The sequence below is a fragment of the Diprion similis genome, chromosome 11, assembly GCF_021155765.1.
Source record: "Diprion similis isolate iyDipSimi1 chromosome 11, iyDipSimi1.1, whole genome shotgun sequence".
NCBI lineage: Eukaryota > Metazoa > Arthropoda > Insecta > Hymenoptera > Diprionidae > Diprion > Diprion similis.
This window is the reverse complement of record NC_060115.1, coordinates 4,145,137-4,164,878: the sequence shown is the minus strand read 5'-3', so window position 1 is coordinate 4,164,878 and position 19,742 is coordinate 4,145,137. Positions and strand designations below refer to the sequence as shown.

Here is a 19,742-nt window from a genome sequence, read left to right as displayed (position 1 = left end):
ATATTCAAATAACTCACATTTATAATATTTGACTACATATAGCTTGGTCAGTATATTGGACAGTATACTGGCCAAGCGGCAGCCTAACAATTAATACACCATACTCTGTCAGTGATATGAAATGCTCGTTCAGTCCTGTCACGTGCTGCCTCAATTACATTAACATTTACATCCTGACTTTTGCAAACATGCAAATGTTATCTGTGTTCGATTTGTGCTGTTGTTACAGACTTAAAACACGGCAATATATTAGTGCGCTTTCTGACCTGATAATTCAAAACTTGAAAACTCTCGCTTGAATCATGCAAAATTATATTCAAGAAAAAGAAGGAAAACGAATAATTATGCTTCTGAATCCGAATACTCGATTGTGATTTTAGTTGAAACTAAATTTAGACAGTGATTGATGTATACAAAAACTGTACTTGATATAGTTACACGTTGAATATACCTATATTGCTTAAATATGGATACACATAGATACGATTCCTAATAAGTTGAATATGTATATGTTTATACATTACATCATTACGTTCTGTGTGATGAGACAGTTGCTCTTTGACCCCTGTACAGTATACTCGATGGATTCAATTACTTTGTAACTATGAAGAAAAATTATTACACAGTTGACGCATACTGGGTAATGCCGCAGTTGGTTTTAATTGAAATCAAATGATTTATGAATAAAAATTACGGATTAAGGAATACTCGGACTTTTTTTTTTATGTAATATGAAAAATGATATTTCAATGAAAATATTCATTTGCTGCTCACAAGTACTGTAAATTCATGTTTATGAATTTTACGGTAATGTGTGGTCGAAATTGTATAAATAATATGCATCAAAAATATCTACTAATTGCGAGTTATCCGTATTGTTACATGTGTCATTATGAACAAAGTTCTCATCACAGAGTAGAGCTTGATTATTATCATCATAATTACCATTATTATTATTATTAAATTATGATATTGCAATACTACAGTACGTAAATATACAAGAAATTCATAACAAAAGGAAATTTGCACGTACTGAGTTCGTTGAAAAAAACTGTGATTGACATATATGCCATTTCTCTAAACTAAAACAATATCAACTCCCTAATCTCTATTAATACTCAATAGAGATCATAACAGAATTTGATTTACCTGTAAATTCTGATTATTATCTAAGGCTGGTAGCAATGGGTTTTATTACTATTGACAAGGTCGATACAGTAATTCTAGTGACGACGTAGAGAGGGTGTAATATAAATAATTATGCTTTATCATACGATTATAAATGCATCAAAGTATATTGATGCCAGATCATGTGTTCACCAGATACTGGCTTGAAACATTTCGCGTTTATAACAGGGTGCAAGCGCAATCAACCAGACCATGTGTATAATCAATTGCCGATCAGTATTATGACAATATTATGATTTTTTTTTTTGAACGTATTTAAAAATATTGTAATACCTCAAATATAAAAAAAATTACATAGATAAAGAGCAATGTGCGATTCTGATTCCATAATATAATAGTGCGTTTAGTACTTGAAAATGTCTTGGGGTATTTCAGTCTTAAAAATCACCTTGGGTTAAACTTTGTACAACGTATATGTAATTACAATAACTTCACGCTATCTGGAAGAAATTGGACGAAAAAATGTCAAATTTGGTACAAATACTTGTTCAGTAATCGAAAGGAATTTTCTCCCAAATCTTAACTACGAAAAATTTTGATGAAATAGTTCAACATTTATTGTTGCTATAAAGTCGGTTATTCCCAAGGAAGAACTGAACTGATTTGATAATTAAAACTCACTGGTATGTGTATGAGTACAGTTCTTATACTAGGTGAGATATATTGAATGACTCAAGCCAAAATGACTTGACCGAATGAATTCGAACTTAATAGCAGCTTTAAAAAAAGTTAAATTTACTCTCGTAAACATTACTCATTACACAGTAAATTACATTGATGGCAGTATGAATTTCAGGTAAAATTCAGCATGCTCAAACTAATTTTTTATATCTTTGAAATCGTTGATCCAACATCACCAGCAGTAGTTAATGTCAACTGTGGGTGATAGCATGCTGAATATATCACGTAGCTTCATTTAAATGTTATCTAAATATTCTGCTAATTTATGTACAATCATGTCGTAATGGTAAGAATTGTAGAAAACATTTTTACATGCAATCTTAAAAACTTCAAAGTAAAATACTTATTTTCTTAATTAAAACGTGCGCCACGTTTCTATAAAATTGTTCAAATATGTGAAAAATTGTAAACGATGTAAATGTCAGTGTTCGTATTTTTCAAGTTGATCAATTTGCTTTCAATTACTAAGCATCTAAGTATTACACTGTCTGGATTGTGCATAGTAACGCGAGTACAAAAATCAAGCTTACATCAGTATTCACATACACATGTTTTGCGAGGCGTTTGTTCCTACTTATTGAAGAACGTTTGTATTTGCAGAATCACATGCACATTAATAGTGTACTTGAGTGATTACCACGGTCCCAATATAAGAAAAGAAAACACACTGTAGAAAGAATGTCAATATACAGTAAAAATTTCATGCTTAGAAAATCTTTACGTAAACTGTCAGTGGGATGAAAACGAAGATTTCAGTTCCATCCCATACTTTACCAATCAAAAGATAATTGTGAGGTATGAAGAAGCGATGAATCTGTGCCAGCATAGTGTACGTCTAAATCCCAAAATTTGATGAGAAAATTGAAAACACTTTCACTGACTGTTTAGCTCCTATTTACAAACTGTATTGTGATATTACAATTTAGAATACATACCTATTGGTAAGTGCTAATGATAAAAATGTCACGCTATATACATGTTTCCAAGATAAAACGGACATGCGTTGAATCTCAGAAAGCTTCAACAAAACTGGCTGGAAATAATCCAGTTCGACCTGTACGCTGTAGAGTTCCTTTGTACCATCCGTCATCACGTTTCTTGTGGACATGTATTATATCACCAACACGAAGTTCCAATTCAAACTCACTATTTGGAGGATACGGGACGATGCAACGAAATCGATAGACACGATCTCTGTACAAAAATATCAAATATGTAGGTAAATGACCCAGAATATCAATGAATATGACTTCAATTCTCTATTGTAAATTCTATGTTGCTTACCGCTCTCTACCCGAAGTTTGCTGTTTACTTTGCTTTCCGGTACCAGCATCCAATGAATTACTCTTACGATGATGATTAGCTACGGCAGCTGTGCCTACTCCATTATCTCCACTCCTAAAAATATTGTATTGAAATGTATTTTGAGAAAAGAGATGCAGAAACATGAAGAATAGAACACAAACTAGAAATTTCGTTTTGATAATTAACTGTGTGCGGGACGTGTACACAGATAACATGGCACTTTTAAAAAATTTTGCATTAGGTAGGTTATTCACAAGATTGACAGAATATTTGATTTGATGAAAAAAAAAATTTGACGACCGTATATTGTCATCTAATGTTTGATGATAATTAAAATTCCACATTACTTAACACATATTAGTTCGTGATATCTTCAAACTTTGTGTTCGAGTTACAAAGATATTTGAGATTCCAAGGTATAAAGCATGTTAAGTACAATTAGCAAAATCAAGCATCAAGTATCAAGGTTAAGATGCAAATGACGTTCAAGACAACTAAGTCGCAGAAATAAATATACACAAAATGTAACACAGACGAGTATCATTATTCCATTGGTGCAGATACCAAAAAATTGAAAGCATGGCAACATTGAACAATCAATCAGTCACACTGTAAACTACTTACCCAATATCGTAGAATTTTCAATCTATAACATGTTTTGATTCAATATAACTGTTGCGTTGCAAAAACTAATTGTTACCGGAACTCTAATGTTATGATAATGCAGTAATAATTGTACACAAATTTTAATGGATTCCAATATTAGACAATGACCAACTGTTGAGTGTGGGTTTACTGTGCAATAATCAACAAACCTTTGCAAAAAAGTCACAGGTAAGGAGGGCCGCTCCTTATGTTTCAATCTTTGGGATGCAGTTGCGTGACTTGAGCCAGAACCAGTGTAGAGACGAAGATGTGTATTTTGAGTATTTACATCCAGCTGTGGACAAACCTGCAGTAGCTGGCTCGGGCAAGAACCCGATCTGAGTGCCAGGATCATGCAGACTCGACATTAGAGCATCGAACATTCAAAAGCGTGCTTAGCAGCATTTGTGACAATGTGATCTAAGAGAAATGAACTATTCACTCCTTTACTTTTTCATATTGTAAAATATACAGCTGAAGTCAGATTTGGAACCTATTTACAATCGAGCAGTTTAACTTAATAATTATTTCTGCTCCCTGAAGCAGATTTTACATGAAAAAGTTCAAGAAATGTCTTACAATCATGCGAGTGCTATACACTTACATAAAACTCTCCGTACATAACACGTACATGTGGACATAAAAGCAACAAACATTGAGTGAAATTGTGAATATGAACAAGTTTTAAGCGAATGCAGTAATACATTTGTGTCAAAGACTTCACGAATAATACATTTTATCTTTTTTTTTTTAGCTCACCTAATGTGGACGGGATTTACAACAGTTACGGTATTTCCATCATCAAACACTGGATTATCCATTGAATACGATGTCGGTGGAGGAGACTTCGATTTCTTAATATTAGTTAAGCGACGCATCAGTGAGACTCCTTTTTCTTTTTTCTCTTTCTGGAATATAACGAATTGCTAATATTTTCTTTCAATCAAGTTAGGCTATGTACGTCACTTCACGTTCCTCATAGTACATGACGCAATATGACAAACACTCAAAATGATGTGAGAAATATAAAAGATACCTTCTCAATATTTCTTGCAGTACCAGCTGCCACGGAAGTGTTGGGAGGTGGGCTCACAGTGCTGGTTAAACGCAGTGTATTGTTAGGACTTCTGTTTAGATCACCCAATGGTGGAAGTAACATCGTCTGTTTACCTGTCATATAAATGGCAGTTGGATAACTAGAGAAATTTTTTTACGCAAAAGAATAATAAGTACAGTCTTCGTACATTGAAACTGAGGTTCAAAAAATATGTAGTTTAAGTAAAATCTTACCTAGATTTGAGGACATTACTGCACTGTGACTCCGTCCAAGTGGATTGGCTACCAGAGATTGTTGTTCATTGGTCTGAGATTGAGCTTGATTCTGAGTTTCGCCTTGGCTGTGCCACGATGAAGATATACCAGATGCAGGACTTGTAGTTCTCGGAGGAAGCTCAGGTGGCGGAGGTCGGGGACCCAGGGGTTGTGGGGCTGCGCCTTTGTTTCTAGTATAAGTTATGCAAGGTCGTGGCTCATTGCTGCTTGAAGAGAGAGACGTCGATTGATTACTCTGATGAGTAGCTCCACTTGATGCGTTACGACAAATGTTACGTATCTGTAATTGAGACCTGAAAATCGAATGGAGACTTATTTATTATGAATTTATCGGACATCGCAGTGGATCGGTAAAAAAAAGATCATTGCCAGCAGCTTACTTTGCTGGGGCAACATAATTCCCAGGAAAAACTCCACATTTTTGGGTCCGATTCGATGTGCCCTTGAACCAACCATCCTGGCAGCGTTCGGTTACCATATAAATTCCACCTTTACGCAATTCCAACTCGTCAGCTTTCTGCGGTTTATAAGGATAGAGAGCTATATATGCCGCAGGTAAGTGACTACCACCAGGAGTTGTAAGCATATTTTGAGACGGCTGTGCCAGTACCAGATCACTGCTGCCACTACGTTTATGGCGTACACCAGGATCAGTGCTGCTACTTGTCTGTAAATGAAACACGTAGAAGTTTTTAAGGAGATTTTGAATTTATATTTATTTCGTATCGTTATCAATGTTTCATGTACCTGAACTGGGGTAAAAGATTCATTTGCACCGGTCAAGGCAGCATCAATAGCTGGACTGAGAATTTCAGCACTGTGTCTGTGATGAGTGTGTGGATGATGGCCTGAATTTATGGCAGTGAAACTGTGGCGCTTCATGCTATGCCTACTTCCAACAGCAGGTGGTGATGTTGCTGCTGGACTGCTTGGGCTACTAGGTGCTGTACTTGAGCTACTTGAAGTATTTGAACTGTTTGGAGTATTAGGAGTTGTTGTCGTCGAACTGCCACCAGATGAAACAACTGAACTATTATCCGACATTGGTAGTGTGGATGCCTGTGAAATGTGGATCGTGAATTATCTTTGGATCAGTCTTTAGCACTTTATTAAAACAGACATCTGGCATTATGGATTTACTTCGTCAGATTTAACGTGATGATTCATAGAAATAAATTATGCATACCAAAGGTATTTGCGGTCGAGGCTGACTTGCTGCTTGTACATTGCGAGAATGATCTGTTGGGATAAGTGGAGTCGTTTCTTCATTGGTGGGTGTTGGGGGTGCCACTCTGGAAGGCCCTGGTTGTGCACTAATAACATATGTTGCCATAATTAAGTATCTGAAGTGGCTGAACTTAATCCAATATGCATATCGAATTCTCGGTCTTTAATAAATAAAATTATTCTGATATGATGAAATTTCCTTTTATTTATACTTATTTCTACCTGCTAAAAACAGTGTTCTCTTTATACCCAAGGCTCCCGTATCCAGTCAATATTCAATATGTGCAATCGCTAAATCGATTTTCGTTTACAGAGTAAATCCTGCTACCAACATTAATGATTGATTTACTATCGAGGAGTAACTGATCACAATGTGCTGTCTGATTATATATATACAGATAAGCATTTTTGTAATTGGAAAAATGAATACTTACTTGGTAGAGAGTTTCATCAATGCTCTAGCGACGCTGTTTAATTCAACAAAAGCAAGGGGAAATATCCCAATGCGATCCAGCAGTTTGCCTTCAGCCCAATTTTCATCGACTCTTCTTATCACACTGATAACTTCGCCCTAAAAATATTTTTAGTCTCAGTAGGTATACACACAAATGCAAATGCAAATGCAGTTGTTAAATATGATTGAAGATAATTAAGGACATTTACCTTATTAAATGTGAGACATCCATCTTCGTCATCATTAGTCATCCGGAAGTCATATAAAGCTTTACACTGGGGTACGTGGGGTGGCAATGGTGTCATTACCTGAATAATTAGTTACAACTGATTGTTGATTAAATTGTACATTGATAATAATGATAGGCAACAGCATGTTTATATCTCGAGCAAATCACTTTTGCATGAGCCATATTAACTGCTGTATATCTAATTCGAGATCACCATTTGCTACGCAATCACACACTTCCTAAATATGACTCGATACAAGATAACACAATAACGCAGGATTACAATTCTGATTATTGCACACATTGAATCCAACTATAAATTACAATCACTCTATTGTTCTCTATCAATTGTACATGAAATTTTCTAAATATTTCAGGACTGATTTATGAACAAACCTGAACATATGATAAGGGAAAAACTCCATGACTATTTCCGCATTCTCCGAAGTACCAATTGTTGTCAATTTTCTTACTGAGAATCACTATGTCACCTTTCTTGAAACTCAGATCTCTGTATGAAAACAGAAAGCAGAAACAAAGGAAAGAAATTAATGAACAGTCAACAATAGCGATATCAAGTTCAGTCTAAACAACGTAAACTATGGGTTTCTGTGAAAATTTACTCAAAAAAGTACACCAAACTGTTCTAGGATTTTGTAATTATTGCATTATGTTGAAAGTGTTACAAATCTTTTTGGTATAATGGCAAGGATTGACCATTGACAATTGTAAAGGAAAACAGCTGTAAATAAATAACAAAATTTGTATCATCATACTCAAGAATTTTACACCGTTACCAAAAATTCGACAAGGAGTGATACACAAAAATGACAATTTGTATATTTAAGAAACACTCGTCAACTCACCCTGGCACCTTCGATATATAATCATAAATAGCACGACCATAAGGCTGATTGTGCAGGTGGACCTGTTTCGCCGCAGAATTTGTTTGGCGCATAGGGTCTGCAGGGATAGTAATAGGGACTTGGTTGGCAGTGGCTGAAACCGGGGCGACCTGATGACCTCCGAGCAATCTTTGGGGACCCGGAGTACCACGTACTGGAGTTTTAATGGCCCTGGGGGTAGCGTTGCGCATCCCTTCCAAGATCCGCATCAAAAGTACATTTGGCGGGAGGTCATCGATTTTGACATCGACTAGGACCCTGCACTCCGGACATCTGAGCTCCCTGTGAGTGCTGAGAATTTCCTCCAGACATTTTTTGCAAAAAGTATGCTGGCAGGGCAGTACTTTACTGGAAGTATCCAGTCGCTCAAGGCAAACTGAACACTCGAGCAAATCGTTGAGCATACACTCATCCATTGTGTGAACGGTTTTAGCTAGATTGAGATTTTTGACTCCTCTTTCGTCGTGTTATTTCTTGCGCTATAAAACTACCGACGTTGATGCTATTCGTACGTATAATTGTAACACCTTGGTGCTGCGGACATAACGTTCACCCTTTTATGTTAACTGCTGAAAGTAAACGCCTTGTTTCACTGCCCCATCATCCCGGAGACTCTCATGACTCGATTCCGTTTGTTGCATCCGCGCACACCCATTATCTTATATCGTCCGATTCCTGTTAATTAAAAGCACTTTGGTTGTCAATGCCGACAACTCTAACACCACGATAAACGTTAAACATAATACCGCCCAATACGACTCGAAATCGCTCATTTCGTCCCGACTGCGCTTGTTGGATTTTCCGCAAACACTCGGCGCAGAGTGCAGCACTGTTCGGATTGTCAATGGATGGGTCGCGCGAGTCTTCAAATCAAGTGGAACCGATCTTTGAAAAATTATGCAACAAAGCTGATGTACTGAAAATACGGTTACTGGGTAGAGTATTATTATTCGTCGCTGGTAATTCATTGGAATTATAGTTTTTAATCAATTATTATGGTAAAGGTGATATCAAGTTTGAATTTCTGATCGAAGTCGATTAAACAAAACACGCTCGGTGCGACGTTGGCCGCAAACCGCATTTTTTTATTTTTCGGATTCTTCGTGTTGCTTGCTGTACGGACTATAACTCGACGAAGTTTTCATTAAAAATATGCCACAATTACACTGTATCGCTGTGACATATATATATAATCCGGCATTAAGGTGAAATATTTAATCATTGGACGTAGAAGTGAGTTAAACAAAGCAATTGTGGTGTTAACGCTGTTATGCCGTTCTGACAGTCGTTGTGTCAGCACAAGTTGTGTGAAAGTGAATGGATGTTATAATCGTTGTCATAATATCTCCGCAGTGAAATCTAACGATAGCTGCAGGTCTGGTTTATATCTTCGGATAATATTCAATAAATCTGACTTGTCGATCACGTGTTTACTGATTAGCCGGTTCCAATAACCTCAATCCTAAGTCGCCAGTTAGTTGGCGGGATCTGTGACGTCATGATAACATTTGACAAACGAATTAGTGTATCGCTTTTGAACTGTGCAAAAATAAACGAAGTGGACATGTCTTTAATGCATGTGAGTTCGGATTTGTGATATGGATTATCCAAAAGTTATCTGGGAACCAGCACGAGCTGACGAGATATATATTTTTTCATTTATTAATCCTCTACCATGTCGGAACTCTAAAATGTCACGCTTCATGTACGCTTATACCGTTGTTGGTTTGTATTTACTCTACGATCGGTTCTTACGGCTGAAATAATCTAACAGAGAAACTGTATAGTGTATACCATAAGTGGAAGAGAACATATTTGCGTTAACCAAAGAATTTGTGATTTGATCTAAGAATATGGCAAGTGTACTTCAAGGAATATTATCAACACGAACCACCATCATTTATAATCCACAACTACAGGTACAAATTTTTTTATTCTTACCATGTTTTATCACGTTGAACGGAAAAAGCATTGACGAAGAGTCATAGCATCTGAAGTTTGTAACGTTATTTATGCGTCCTGAGAAGAACGTTGGAAATTTTCGCATGCTACGAGCAATAATTTGAGAGGATCATTTTCGAATGGCCGGAGTATGAAGAGATATATGTCAAATAAGTGAATCCGCCTGATTGTAGACAACCCTTTTACTGCCGTGCAGCTATAATTATCTATACGCAGGCGGATTTTACAGGTTTCTAGAAGAAAAAAGTGCATTTTCTTGCAGAAAGAAGTAGTCGAACATGTCGACGGTGCAGAACTCGTTATTCAAAATCTCAGCTGGGTATGCGAGGATAGAGTGACATTTAACCGTGAGCTAATCAACGTGATACGATACGAGCGAGCCATATGCTTTCATATTTTTATGTAGCCTTCTATTCAGCCATGACGTGGACGGTATAATTATAGCAGGTTGAGATGAATGTAAAAATTGAATCTGCTATCTTTTGATTTGGTAAAGCGCCGCCCGTTGCACGGAAAGTATCAGTTCAACTGATGGAGGATAACTGTGTTCTTTTCACCAGGCGTCAGAGACGAGTGAGTACATGCTCGCTGTTTCTAACTATCCGCAACTACACTCGGTCAATGATTTGGCCGAGCAGCGAAACGATTTCCAGTAGCGCGATAAATTTTTATAAGCACACAGCCACTATTGCAGAGATACTAATTAGTCGTCTCATTAACTACGATTCTATCTGATACTAAATCCGGGATTTCGACTGCTGTAACTGTTCAGTAATGCTCATTAAGCCTTGGGCTACCGGCTAACTTGTTTCCGCTTCGAAACAAAATGCGAGCTCGATTCTATACGCCATATGTTCATGACGGGACCGAAACCAAGTTAGCCGGAAGCCCAAGGTGATGATGAACCTTACTAACCAATGCTGATACGAGTTAATCTCCTTGGGCTTAGCACGAGATACAAAGTTAACCTCAATCTATATCATCGTAATGTTCGCCAATCCTTTCTAACGCTTCACCGTGTTAAAAAGTTATCTGAAGGCGAAAAAATGGTGGCAATTTTTCTGCTTTACCGTACCGTCTCCGGTTACAGTTGAAACATCGTACACATACTATGTATGTATAGTTAGGCAATCGATGAGAATCGAAAAAAGCAGCGAATGCAGCGCTGGGCTGAATCACGGCGAAATATATCGTACGCGCGTAGCACGAAGCAGAGTTTCTTTCTTTCATCTATCAGTTTATCCTGACTTTGTCGCAGTTTGCCCAATCTGTCGTGAGCCATTTTGTGCATCGTTCAAGCAGCTGTACAACAAGGATTTTCATACGTTTACTTCGAAATGTCATAACGAAGTTACCAAGTGTTTCGTTCAATTGCTGACGCCCTATGAGAGTAACGTGAATTTGATGATAACCGAACAATCAGTAGTATAAAAAGTAATCGAAGATTTTTTGAAAAAATTTACTCTCGCGAAACAAAGAACTTTTCAATACTTTTCAATAACCTTGGCCTGCACGGTATAACAGTAAGTACTACACATTGCGATGTTGTTAAAAATAGTTGTATGCTTCAATCAGCCTACATGGATACCTTCAAAAACTGAACCATGGCAAATAGTCTGCAGCACCATATCCACCCAGATCCAATCATTACGTATGTTTACAGTACGTTTAGAACGTTCCATGTAGAAAGTTTCTTTTTATTTTCTTCCCATCTCCATCCATACATACGTATAAGGACTCTCTACTATTGTATTGTCATACATTTGAGATATTTATAGTCGACTGATCACGAACTATGTTTTTGTGTAGTTAAGACTGTTTAACCCATAACTAGACTAAAACTTTTCACAAGTAACAGTACTGACTTTCACTCACTGTGGAGGCAACCAAATCAAACTTTGTCCATAACTTTATATTTGGATTTAGCGTTCGACATCCTTGTTCTTTTTTTTTTTCTTCCTTTCAGTTCTCGCTCTCATGTTGGTAGTTTTTACAATGCTAGTCTAAAAGTAGTTTTTTTCTTGGAGCACTGAACTTCAGCCAATCATGTAGGTCTGTATATATTTTCTTCTCTTTTCAATTCAATCTAAGCATAAATTCATTGAAGTATCACTGAATTGATGCTGTTACATGGATACTTTTTCAGTGAGCACGGATTAATGGAATTAGCAATTCTTACCCGTTCTTTTACGTCAGGATTAATGGCAAGTCGCAACATTGTTCGCATGGCAGTTGCAGTTATCCACAAACCCTGCGTGCCATGAGTATGCAACTTTCTAAACAACTAACATCGTAACTAGGATATAATTTAAGGTCAGTTTTACTTATTCGATACGATCTTTAATCTGAGAAGTATACAGTTGGTGCATTCAAATTAGTTTTTTAATTTTTAGTACGGATAGCAACTATTTTCATCAATCTGTTCACTTAAATCTATTGGTAAAATTTAGTTGCCTTCACATGACGCTTTGTTTACTTAACTTCTTGTTTGTTTTATCAAGCTTAAATCTTGCATCTGCAATTACTGAAAGATAATACCTGATAGCTTATGATACTAAATGAAAAATACGATAACATCTGATAATAAGTTAATGCCATTTGCTAAGCATACAAAAATGAACTTAATTATTTTAGTGCAACTATGCAAAGTTTGTCTAGTGTTTGTACACAAGAGACTAAAAGTTTCAATTGAATGATTTAGCGTTTTCTCTGTTTCAGTCCCACTATATCACGATAGGTGCAAAGCATCCACGATTGCAGAATGAGCAATGACAACATGCAACATCACCAGCATCACCACTCGGGGGATGTCGAGTTAGCGCTGATGCTTCCCACCTTTCCAAAATCAAGGAGGCCCTGTGTAAACGTATGGATGGACAAGATGAGCAAAGGCTTGTTATCTTGCACACACTTTAAGGAGCACTGGAGAATTTGGGTGCCGAAAATCTATAGTCCTGAACCAAACGGAAGTTGTTTGGAATGGAGTTTCAATGAGGTGAAGGCGCAGAAAATTCTCTACAGTACTTTAGAAGAGTTTATATGCAATGGCAATCCACAAGAGGTACTTCAGCAGCTCAGCCAATTAGATAATCCACCGTCCGTGTGCGGGAAAGTTTTCAAAATGGGTGAACCTACTTACAGCTGTAGAGAATGTGGAATGGATTCAACTTGTGTTTTATGCGTCGTGTGTTTCAAGCAATCTGCGCACCGTAATCATAGGTATAAAATGGGCACATCTAGCGGCGGGGGCTGCTGCGATTGTGGCGATCCTGAAGCATGGAAAAACGATTCATCTTGCAACATACACAAAGCTGGAATTCAGTTCAAAAGTAGACCTCGCAATAAATTGCCTGAAGACATAGCAGAGAGGGCAAGAGCTACATTTGAAGCAGTATTAAAGTATTCTTACGAGCTCTTGTCCCTGGAACACGCACCTGGACTACCATCGGATTTGCGTTTGAAAGGTAGAGATGAAGATTTACAGGCACCAAGTGATACTTATTGCACTGTTTTGTTCAACGATGAAACACATACATTTGAACAAGTAATCAATACATTGTCTCGATTAATAAAGTGTAGTCATCGAGATGCAATTGAGTTTGTAACGAACATTGATAGAGAGGGGAGAGCGGTAGTAAAATGTTCAACTTTTGAACATTGTGCTGAATTAAAGTCTGAGATCGAAAGATTCACATCCAGACATGGAAATCGCCCACTCAAAGTATTGGTTGTCCACGCAGACGTTGTTGCTCATCAGTTATTTGCAATGAAACTCCTAGCGTGGTTGCAGGAATTCATGGCACACTCGGAAGGCTTCAGAATAGCATTTAGCGACGCCGCTCTTCATACAAAACTTCCCGATGTATCAATTGTCGAGGGAATTCTTATGAGGGATTCGCAGCTTTGGAAGGCAGCAAGAACCGCCTGGCATAGGCTTTTCATCTCAGGAATGTTAGTAGAATATGAAAGTAAAAAGGCATTGGCTTCTGTATTTACGTACAACTACGGCACTGTCATGAAGGATTTTATTAGGGATGATCATGATCATTCCTTTTCTATTGCTGCGCTATCTGTTCAACTATTCACCGTCCCCACACTTACACATTATCTCATTGCACATAATGATGTACTCTTTATACTGTTGAACACATTTATATCGGAGAGCTCAAGAAAATGCAATGCGCAAGGAAAACTAGAATTTGAGAGAAATTCTTCCAACCAAACATTTAAAAGAGCTCAATACATTTTATACGACTTGCGGTATTTATTGAGTGCAAAACCAGATACATGGACAGATGAATTGAGGCATGGATTTCTGCAAGGTCTCTCAATGTTGCTACGGTTGCTGTGTAGTATGCAAGGAATGGACGCGGTCGCACGGCAGGTCGGACAGCATATAGAATTTGAACCGGAATGGGAATCGGCCTTCAATTTACACATCAAGTTGGCAGCAGTTATCAGTCTTGCTCTTGAATGGTGTGGTTCCGACAGGACTGTTTTGATCAAAGCATTTAGGCTGGTTTTGAAAAAACTTTATGAGCTTCCAGGAAACGACCCTGGTCCAGGACAAGTTAGGGAACTAGCCAATCACAGCGCCTCGTGTTTACAATATGATGTATCCACAGGACCTGTATCTATTCATCTTCCATTGTCTAGATTTTTAGCAGGTCTGTTTTTATACTTGGAACGTTATAATCTTGAGTTTCAAAGCCCGGAATTTATGATGCCAACTAAGCCGACACCGGAACAAATAATCGAACCTGTTTTAAGAACGCAAGCAATGTTTTCACAAGTTCACGCCGGTATGTGGCGACGGAATGGATATTCAATAATGAACCAGTTGTTCTTTTATCACAATGTTAAATGCCGAACAGAAATGCTTGACAGAGACATTGTCTTACTACAAACCGGTGCCTGTCTGATTGAAAGTAACGAATTCCTTATTCATCTTTTGAATAGATTTAATCTTCTCAACTGGGCGAACCCAGAATTTGAAGCAAACACCCTGAAAAACCCTGAGGAAGATAGCATGAGACAAACGATTAGTTTAGTTGAAGAATTTTTAGGATTGCTCATTACTATTATCGGAGAAAGATATACACCCGGAGTCGGAAACGTAGATGCTGATGATAGAATAAAAAAGGAAATCATACAACAGCTTTGCATCAAGCCCCTGTCACATTCAGAATTAAACAAGACTTTACCTGATGATGTACACCATGAAACAGGAATGGAAAGGGTAATCGACGACCTTGCAAACTTTAAGAAGCCATTATCATTGTCTGCCGGAAAAGGAGTATATGAACTGAAACCAGAATTTTATGCTGATTATAATGTGTTTTTTTATCACTACACCAGAGAAGAATTTAGCAAATCGGAAGAGGAGCAGCGTAAGCGAAGAAAGGCAGCACATGAATTGGAATGTTGTCCACCACCGAAATTGCCAAAATTAACGGAAACCTATAGTTTGGTTGCTAATTTACTGCAATGTGATGTAATGTTACATTTAATGCAGACTGTTTTAGAACGTGCGCTTAATCTAAGAGCCAGAAGCTACTCCGAGCCTCAAGTTCAGAGATTGCTCCATCTGATCGGATACGCCTTGCAAGAGGAAGAGTCAGGCTATTATGCATTTTTCCGATTCACTGAAAGATCTACAAAGTGGAAGATTTATAACTTACTGGAACAATTATCTTACAGTCCGAGGCTGGATGCTCACAAAGATTTGGTCACATGGACATTAGACAAGTATCAGGAACTTTTGGGTTACACACCGTCTGAAGCAAGAAATGCACCATCTACTGCACCGTCAACGGAACAAACCAGCGAACCAGAGGCAAACAAAATGGACAAAGAGTGGAGAACCCAAATGGCTGCGCAACAACGAGCTAGGATTATGGCTCAGATGGCTGCGATGCAAAAGAACTTCATGAAAGAGAACGCAAAGCTGTTTGAAGAAGCTGCCCTTGAAGCTAGCAAAACTAACGATCGAGGTTCTAATTTGGACCTAAGCGAATTTTCAGAGCAAGCTCCCGTGGCTGTAGGTATCAATCAAACAAGTAGAATATGCGAGGAAGAAACATATACTTGCATACTGTGTCAGGAGGATCAACCAATAACGGCCACCGGTCCTGCAATGGTACTTGCAGCGTTTGTTCAGCAATCCACCGTCCTGTGCCAAAACAGAGCAAACACAGATGAACCTAATGTACTTTTTCTCTCTGATAAATTGGGCGCAGCACCTCATACCAGTACTTGTGGTCATGTAATGCATGCGCTGTGCTGGGAAAAATACCTTCAAAATGTACATGCAAAAGAAAGCAGGAGGCCTTACAGAGCTCGACAACCGGCGAGCTTTGATATTGAAAAACTAGAATACCTTTGCCCTCTTTGCGAGTGTTTGAGTAATACCGTATTGCCACTTTTACCGCCTCTTGGAAGCCTGCAGATGTCCAATCAAAACAAAGACAATATAGATTTCTCTATATGGTTACGAGCTTTAGTAGTAACGCTGAGTTGTAAAGTCAAAGTGACTCACGGAATTGCTGAATATTCAGAAACTAGTCACGATTTGTACTGCCGCTATTGTACAGTTCAAAATTCAGTACAAAATCCTGTCGAGAGGTTTGACGAAGAGGTATCGTTACAACATGAAATGTTTGGCTGCCCAATTCAGCGAATATCTCGAGAGTTAGGAGATGTTGGAGCATCGTTCGAAGCGCTTTATGCTGAAACTGGACCTCATCTCTCTAAGGAATTAATTGAAATGATACATTTATTTACTCAAGCCACGTACACAAAAGGGCTAGATGTTGAACCACATGGAGGAAATCCCCGTGTGCCTTTGTTGGCGTGGAAATCGACCGTGTATACTATACATACGATAGAATTTATTCTGAGAGATATGGAAAAACCGCTACTCGGAGCTTTAACGTCGAGGCAGAGAGACAGTCTAAAAGGATTAGTTAGAATCGCCGCATCTCTTGGATCAACCTTGCCAAACAGCACTGTAATTGGAAACCATGCCCTAAATTTTCTGACCATGCTCCTGGAAAATCCACATGACGGTCCCAGTGTGTTGGACTGGGATCCTTTGGGCGTTTTTATTCCACTAACTGTCTCTCTGATGAATCTCTACAACATAAAAGCGAACGCTTCTTGCGGATTGGTTACTGGTGGTGTACAAGAATCTCATGCGTTGAAGTTAGTTTTTCTCTCATTGATTGTGAGAATTCTTGTCACCATGGAATACAACGAGAACGAAGTTATGGACATCGACAATGAACATTGGGAGGATCGCTCAGTGTTGAAATTTACTGAAGAATTGGGTCTGAAAGTTGGGAGTTACACAGCATCTGAACTTTGGAGGCGTGTGCAAGCAGCGTGCATACCGTTTCTTCGAGCCTGCGTCCTATACTTTCATTATTTGACGGACGTACCTGCACCGGTGGAACTAACAAAACAAGGGGGTGATACTTACGAAAATATGTGTAAATATTTGGGTCTTCCTGTTACGTCAGATGAACTGTTGGATTCGGAAGCTGTTGTAAATATAGCAAAATTGTGGGTCGCCCATCCAAAGGTTCAGCAATACCTGTCCGACACGAGTACCGTTGTGGTGACGAAAGACCCACTGATAATTAATAAACTTGTAGATTTGCCAGAAGACTATAGCGAATTGATAAACGCAGTTTCTCTATTTACCTGCCCGAATAGTGACAGGGAAGACTCGAGGAATCCAACGATGTGCCTTGTTTGTGGCGAGATGTTATGTTCGCAAAGCTACTGCTGTCAAGTTGAGTTGAATAAGATAACAGTGGGGGCCTGTATTTATCATGCTAGCAAGTGTGGAACTGGAGTCGGACTATTTCTGCGAGTTAGAGAATGCGAGATATTATTTTTAAGGTCTCCCACTAGGGGGGCCGTTGCCTGTCCACCTTATTTGGACGAGTATGGAGAGACGGATCAAGGCCTAAGAAGAGGTAATCCACTCCGACTTTGCAGAGATCGTTACAAGCAGCTAAATCGATTATGGTTGGAGCATGGCCTACACGAAACTATCGCCCGAGCGGTCCAGTCATCCAGTACCCTCATAACTATGCAATGGCAACATCTATAACCGGTCTGGCAATCCCATAATTGATATCTATCGGATTAACCAAAAAATACTAAATTTACGATTAGTATAAGCGAGTAGTGAGTAATGTTATTGTTAATTATTATTTGATTTTACAGCCTGAAAATTATAAAATTATTTATTTCTTTAGACAGCGATTTGTCGAAAGTCTTTGTACATTTAAATACTGCGATATTAAGTATCCTTGTTGCATGTTTCAAATTATTTCAGAGTTTACTGAAATTTATATTGTATAAATTTAAATATAAATTCATTTTCAACTATTAAACTTTACATTTTACGAATTTTGACTTGCCATACATATTGGAATAAAGGGTATAAGGACAAGGAGAATGAAGCAGAAATGAAATGGTACTTATCCGAATATGCCATCCGAATGTAATATCATTGTAGACGTGAAATCATAAATGCAGTACCTATAAATTAATAAACGAGAAAAATGTGTGTCTGCCAAGTCTCTTGCTAAAATTTAACATATGAGAAAACATCACAATAAATATAATTGAAAACTTTTATTATGTTTTTGAATAGTTACTTTCAAATAGATTTCGAGGTACTGTTGAAATTGATCTAACCAGCGGATGCGACTGTCATCCATCCTCACCAAATTTATGTAATTTATCCTAGACCGTCATATAGTGTTTACCATAAAATCATAAATTAATCTCTTATTCGATATATTATGTGGTCTGTTTCATTTACGCACGGTAAAAACATATATACAGGGTGACCCAGAACTACCGTCCCATAGGCTACTAATGTCTGAAAAAAAATTTTCGATTGTAACGTTTTCCACCTTTCTAAAAAATTTATCATTCTAGAATTACGGCCGTATGAAAGTGGCCAATCCGATAGTATCTGGTGCCAGTTTTCGTTATTTTTTGAGTCATCAAATGCTACTCGTTTGGCCAATTTCAAACGGCTGTAATTCGCAAACGACAATTTTCATATCAGAAATGAAAAACGTTTCACTCGCAGATTTTCACGTAGAATACATTTGTAGCCTATGGGGCCATAGTCTTGGGTCACCCTGTATATATATTTCAAAAAAAAAAAAAAACCCTGAACGTACACTTAGAATAGTGTGGAAAAGACTTGCGGTTGCTCAAGCCGTCAAAAATTTCGTGTTCTCCGATAAACGAATAAACGTGATAAGATCATCAATTGAGCGGTATGATATCTTGCTCAGTTTTTTTTTTAAATTGATAAAACGGACCATGGCATTAGTTCATATCGGAGGAAGATGGAAGAAAAAAGAAACAATGAAGTAAGAAACGAAGCAGAGCGAAAAGACTGTTGAATTCTGTTTGCGTTAACAAAAAATGAAAGAAAAATTCTATGTTAATACTATTCAATTATTTTCGTAACACGATAATAACAAAATGACACTGTACAATATGGAAATTAAAAACGAGTCAATAGGAATGATCAAACTTAAGATTATTCTATCCACCTGGCACAAAAAAAAAGAAAAACATTGAATTATCATTGTATGCAATCCAATTATCTAACAATTATCATGCGATTAAAATGAAATCAGCGTGCAATGTTATAGTTGCGCATAACGTGTGGGCAGTGGAGCTCTACGTTATTAATCGATTTGAAATATTTTTTCCAGGTGATGTATTTAGCACGCACAGTCATATAATGCAATTTAACATACATGAAACCTTGATT

The 19,742-nt window shown here is 37.8% G+C and overlaps 2 protein-coding genes across 5 annotated transcripts; one reads left to right on the top strand and one right to left on the bottom strand.

Annotated features, from left to right (window-relative positions):
- Positions 1-850: 850 nt before the first annotated feature.
- Positions 851-8,758, bottom strand: LOC124412461 (E3 ubiquitin-protein ligase SH3RF3-like). 2 transcript variants are annotated; one of them, XM_046892337.1, is made up of 13 exons: positions 7,928-8,758; positions 7,458-7,572; positions 7,042-7,140; positions 6,813-6,949; positions 6,338-6,464; positions 5,899-6,210; positions 5,532-5,818; positions 5,110-5,444; positions 4,856-4,989; positions 4,579-4,727; positions 3,990-4,157; positions 3,154-3,267; positions 851-3,063 (listed from the first exon to the last, which is right to left on the bottom strand). In XM_046892337.1, exons 1-13 carry the CDS (start codon positions 8,380-8,382, stop codon positions 2,880-2,882), a joined length of 2,616 nt encoding a protein of 871 aa, XP_046748293.1. In that variant the 5' UTR covers positions 8,383-8,758; the 3' UTR covers positions 851-2,879. The 2 variants fall into 2 exon arrangements, with proteins under 2 accessions (XP_046748293.1, XP_046748294.1); XM_046892338.1 differs by lacking the exon at positions 3,990-4,157.
- Positions 8,759-11,161: 2,403 nt separating this feature from the next.
- LOC124412460 (E3 ubiquitin-protein ligase UBR2) lies at positions 11,162-19,340 on the top strand. Of its 3 annotated transcripts, XM_046892336.1 has the most exons (4): positions 11,162-11,451; positions 11,895-11,980; positions 12,075-12,241; positions 12,647-19,340. In XM_046892336.1, exon 4 carries the CDS (start codon positions 12,690-12,692, stop codon positions 18,045-18,047), a length of 5,358 nt encoding a protein of 1,785 aa, XP_046748292.1. In that variant the 5' UTR covers positions 11,162-11,451; positions 11,895-11,980; positions 12,075-12,241; positions 12,647-12,689; the 3' UTR covers positions 18,048-19,340. The 3 variants fall into 3 exon arrangements, with proteins under 3 accessions (XP_046748292.1, XP_046748290.1, XP_046748291.1); XM_046892334.1 differs by lacking the exon at positions 11,895-11,980; XM_046892335.1 differs by lacking the exons at positions 11,895-11,980; positions 12,075-12,241.
- The last annotated feature ends 402 nt before the right edge of the window (positions 19,341-19,742 follow it).

Coding starts and splice junctions, on each gene's coding strand:
- LOC124412461 (XM_046892337.1), bottom strand. CDS start 8,382: ATGGATGAGTGTATGCTCAACGATTTGCTCGAGTGTTCAGTTTGCCTT. Junction 7,573..7,927: donor TATATATCGAAGGTGCCAGG/GTGAGTTGACGA, acceptor GTTTTCATACAG/AGATCTGAGTTTCAAGAAAG. Junction 6,950..7,041: donor GATGTCTCACATTTAATAAG/GTAAATGTCCTT, acceptor AAATATTTTTAG/GGCGAAGTTATCAGTGTGAT.
- LOC124412460 (XM_046892335.1), top strand. CDS start 12,690: ATGAGCAATGACAACATGCAACATCACCAGCATCACCACTCGGGGGAT.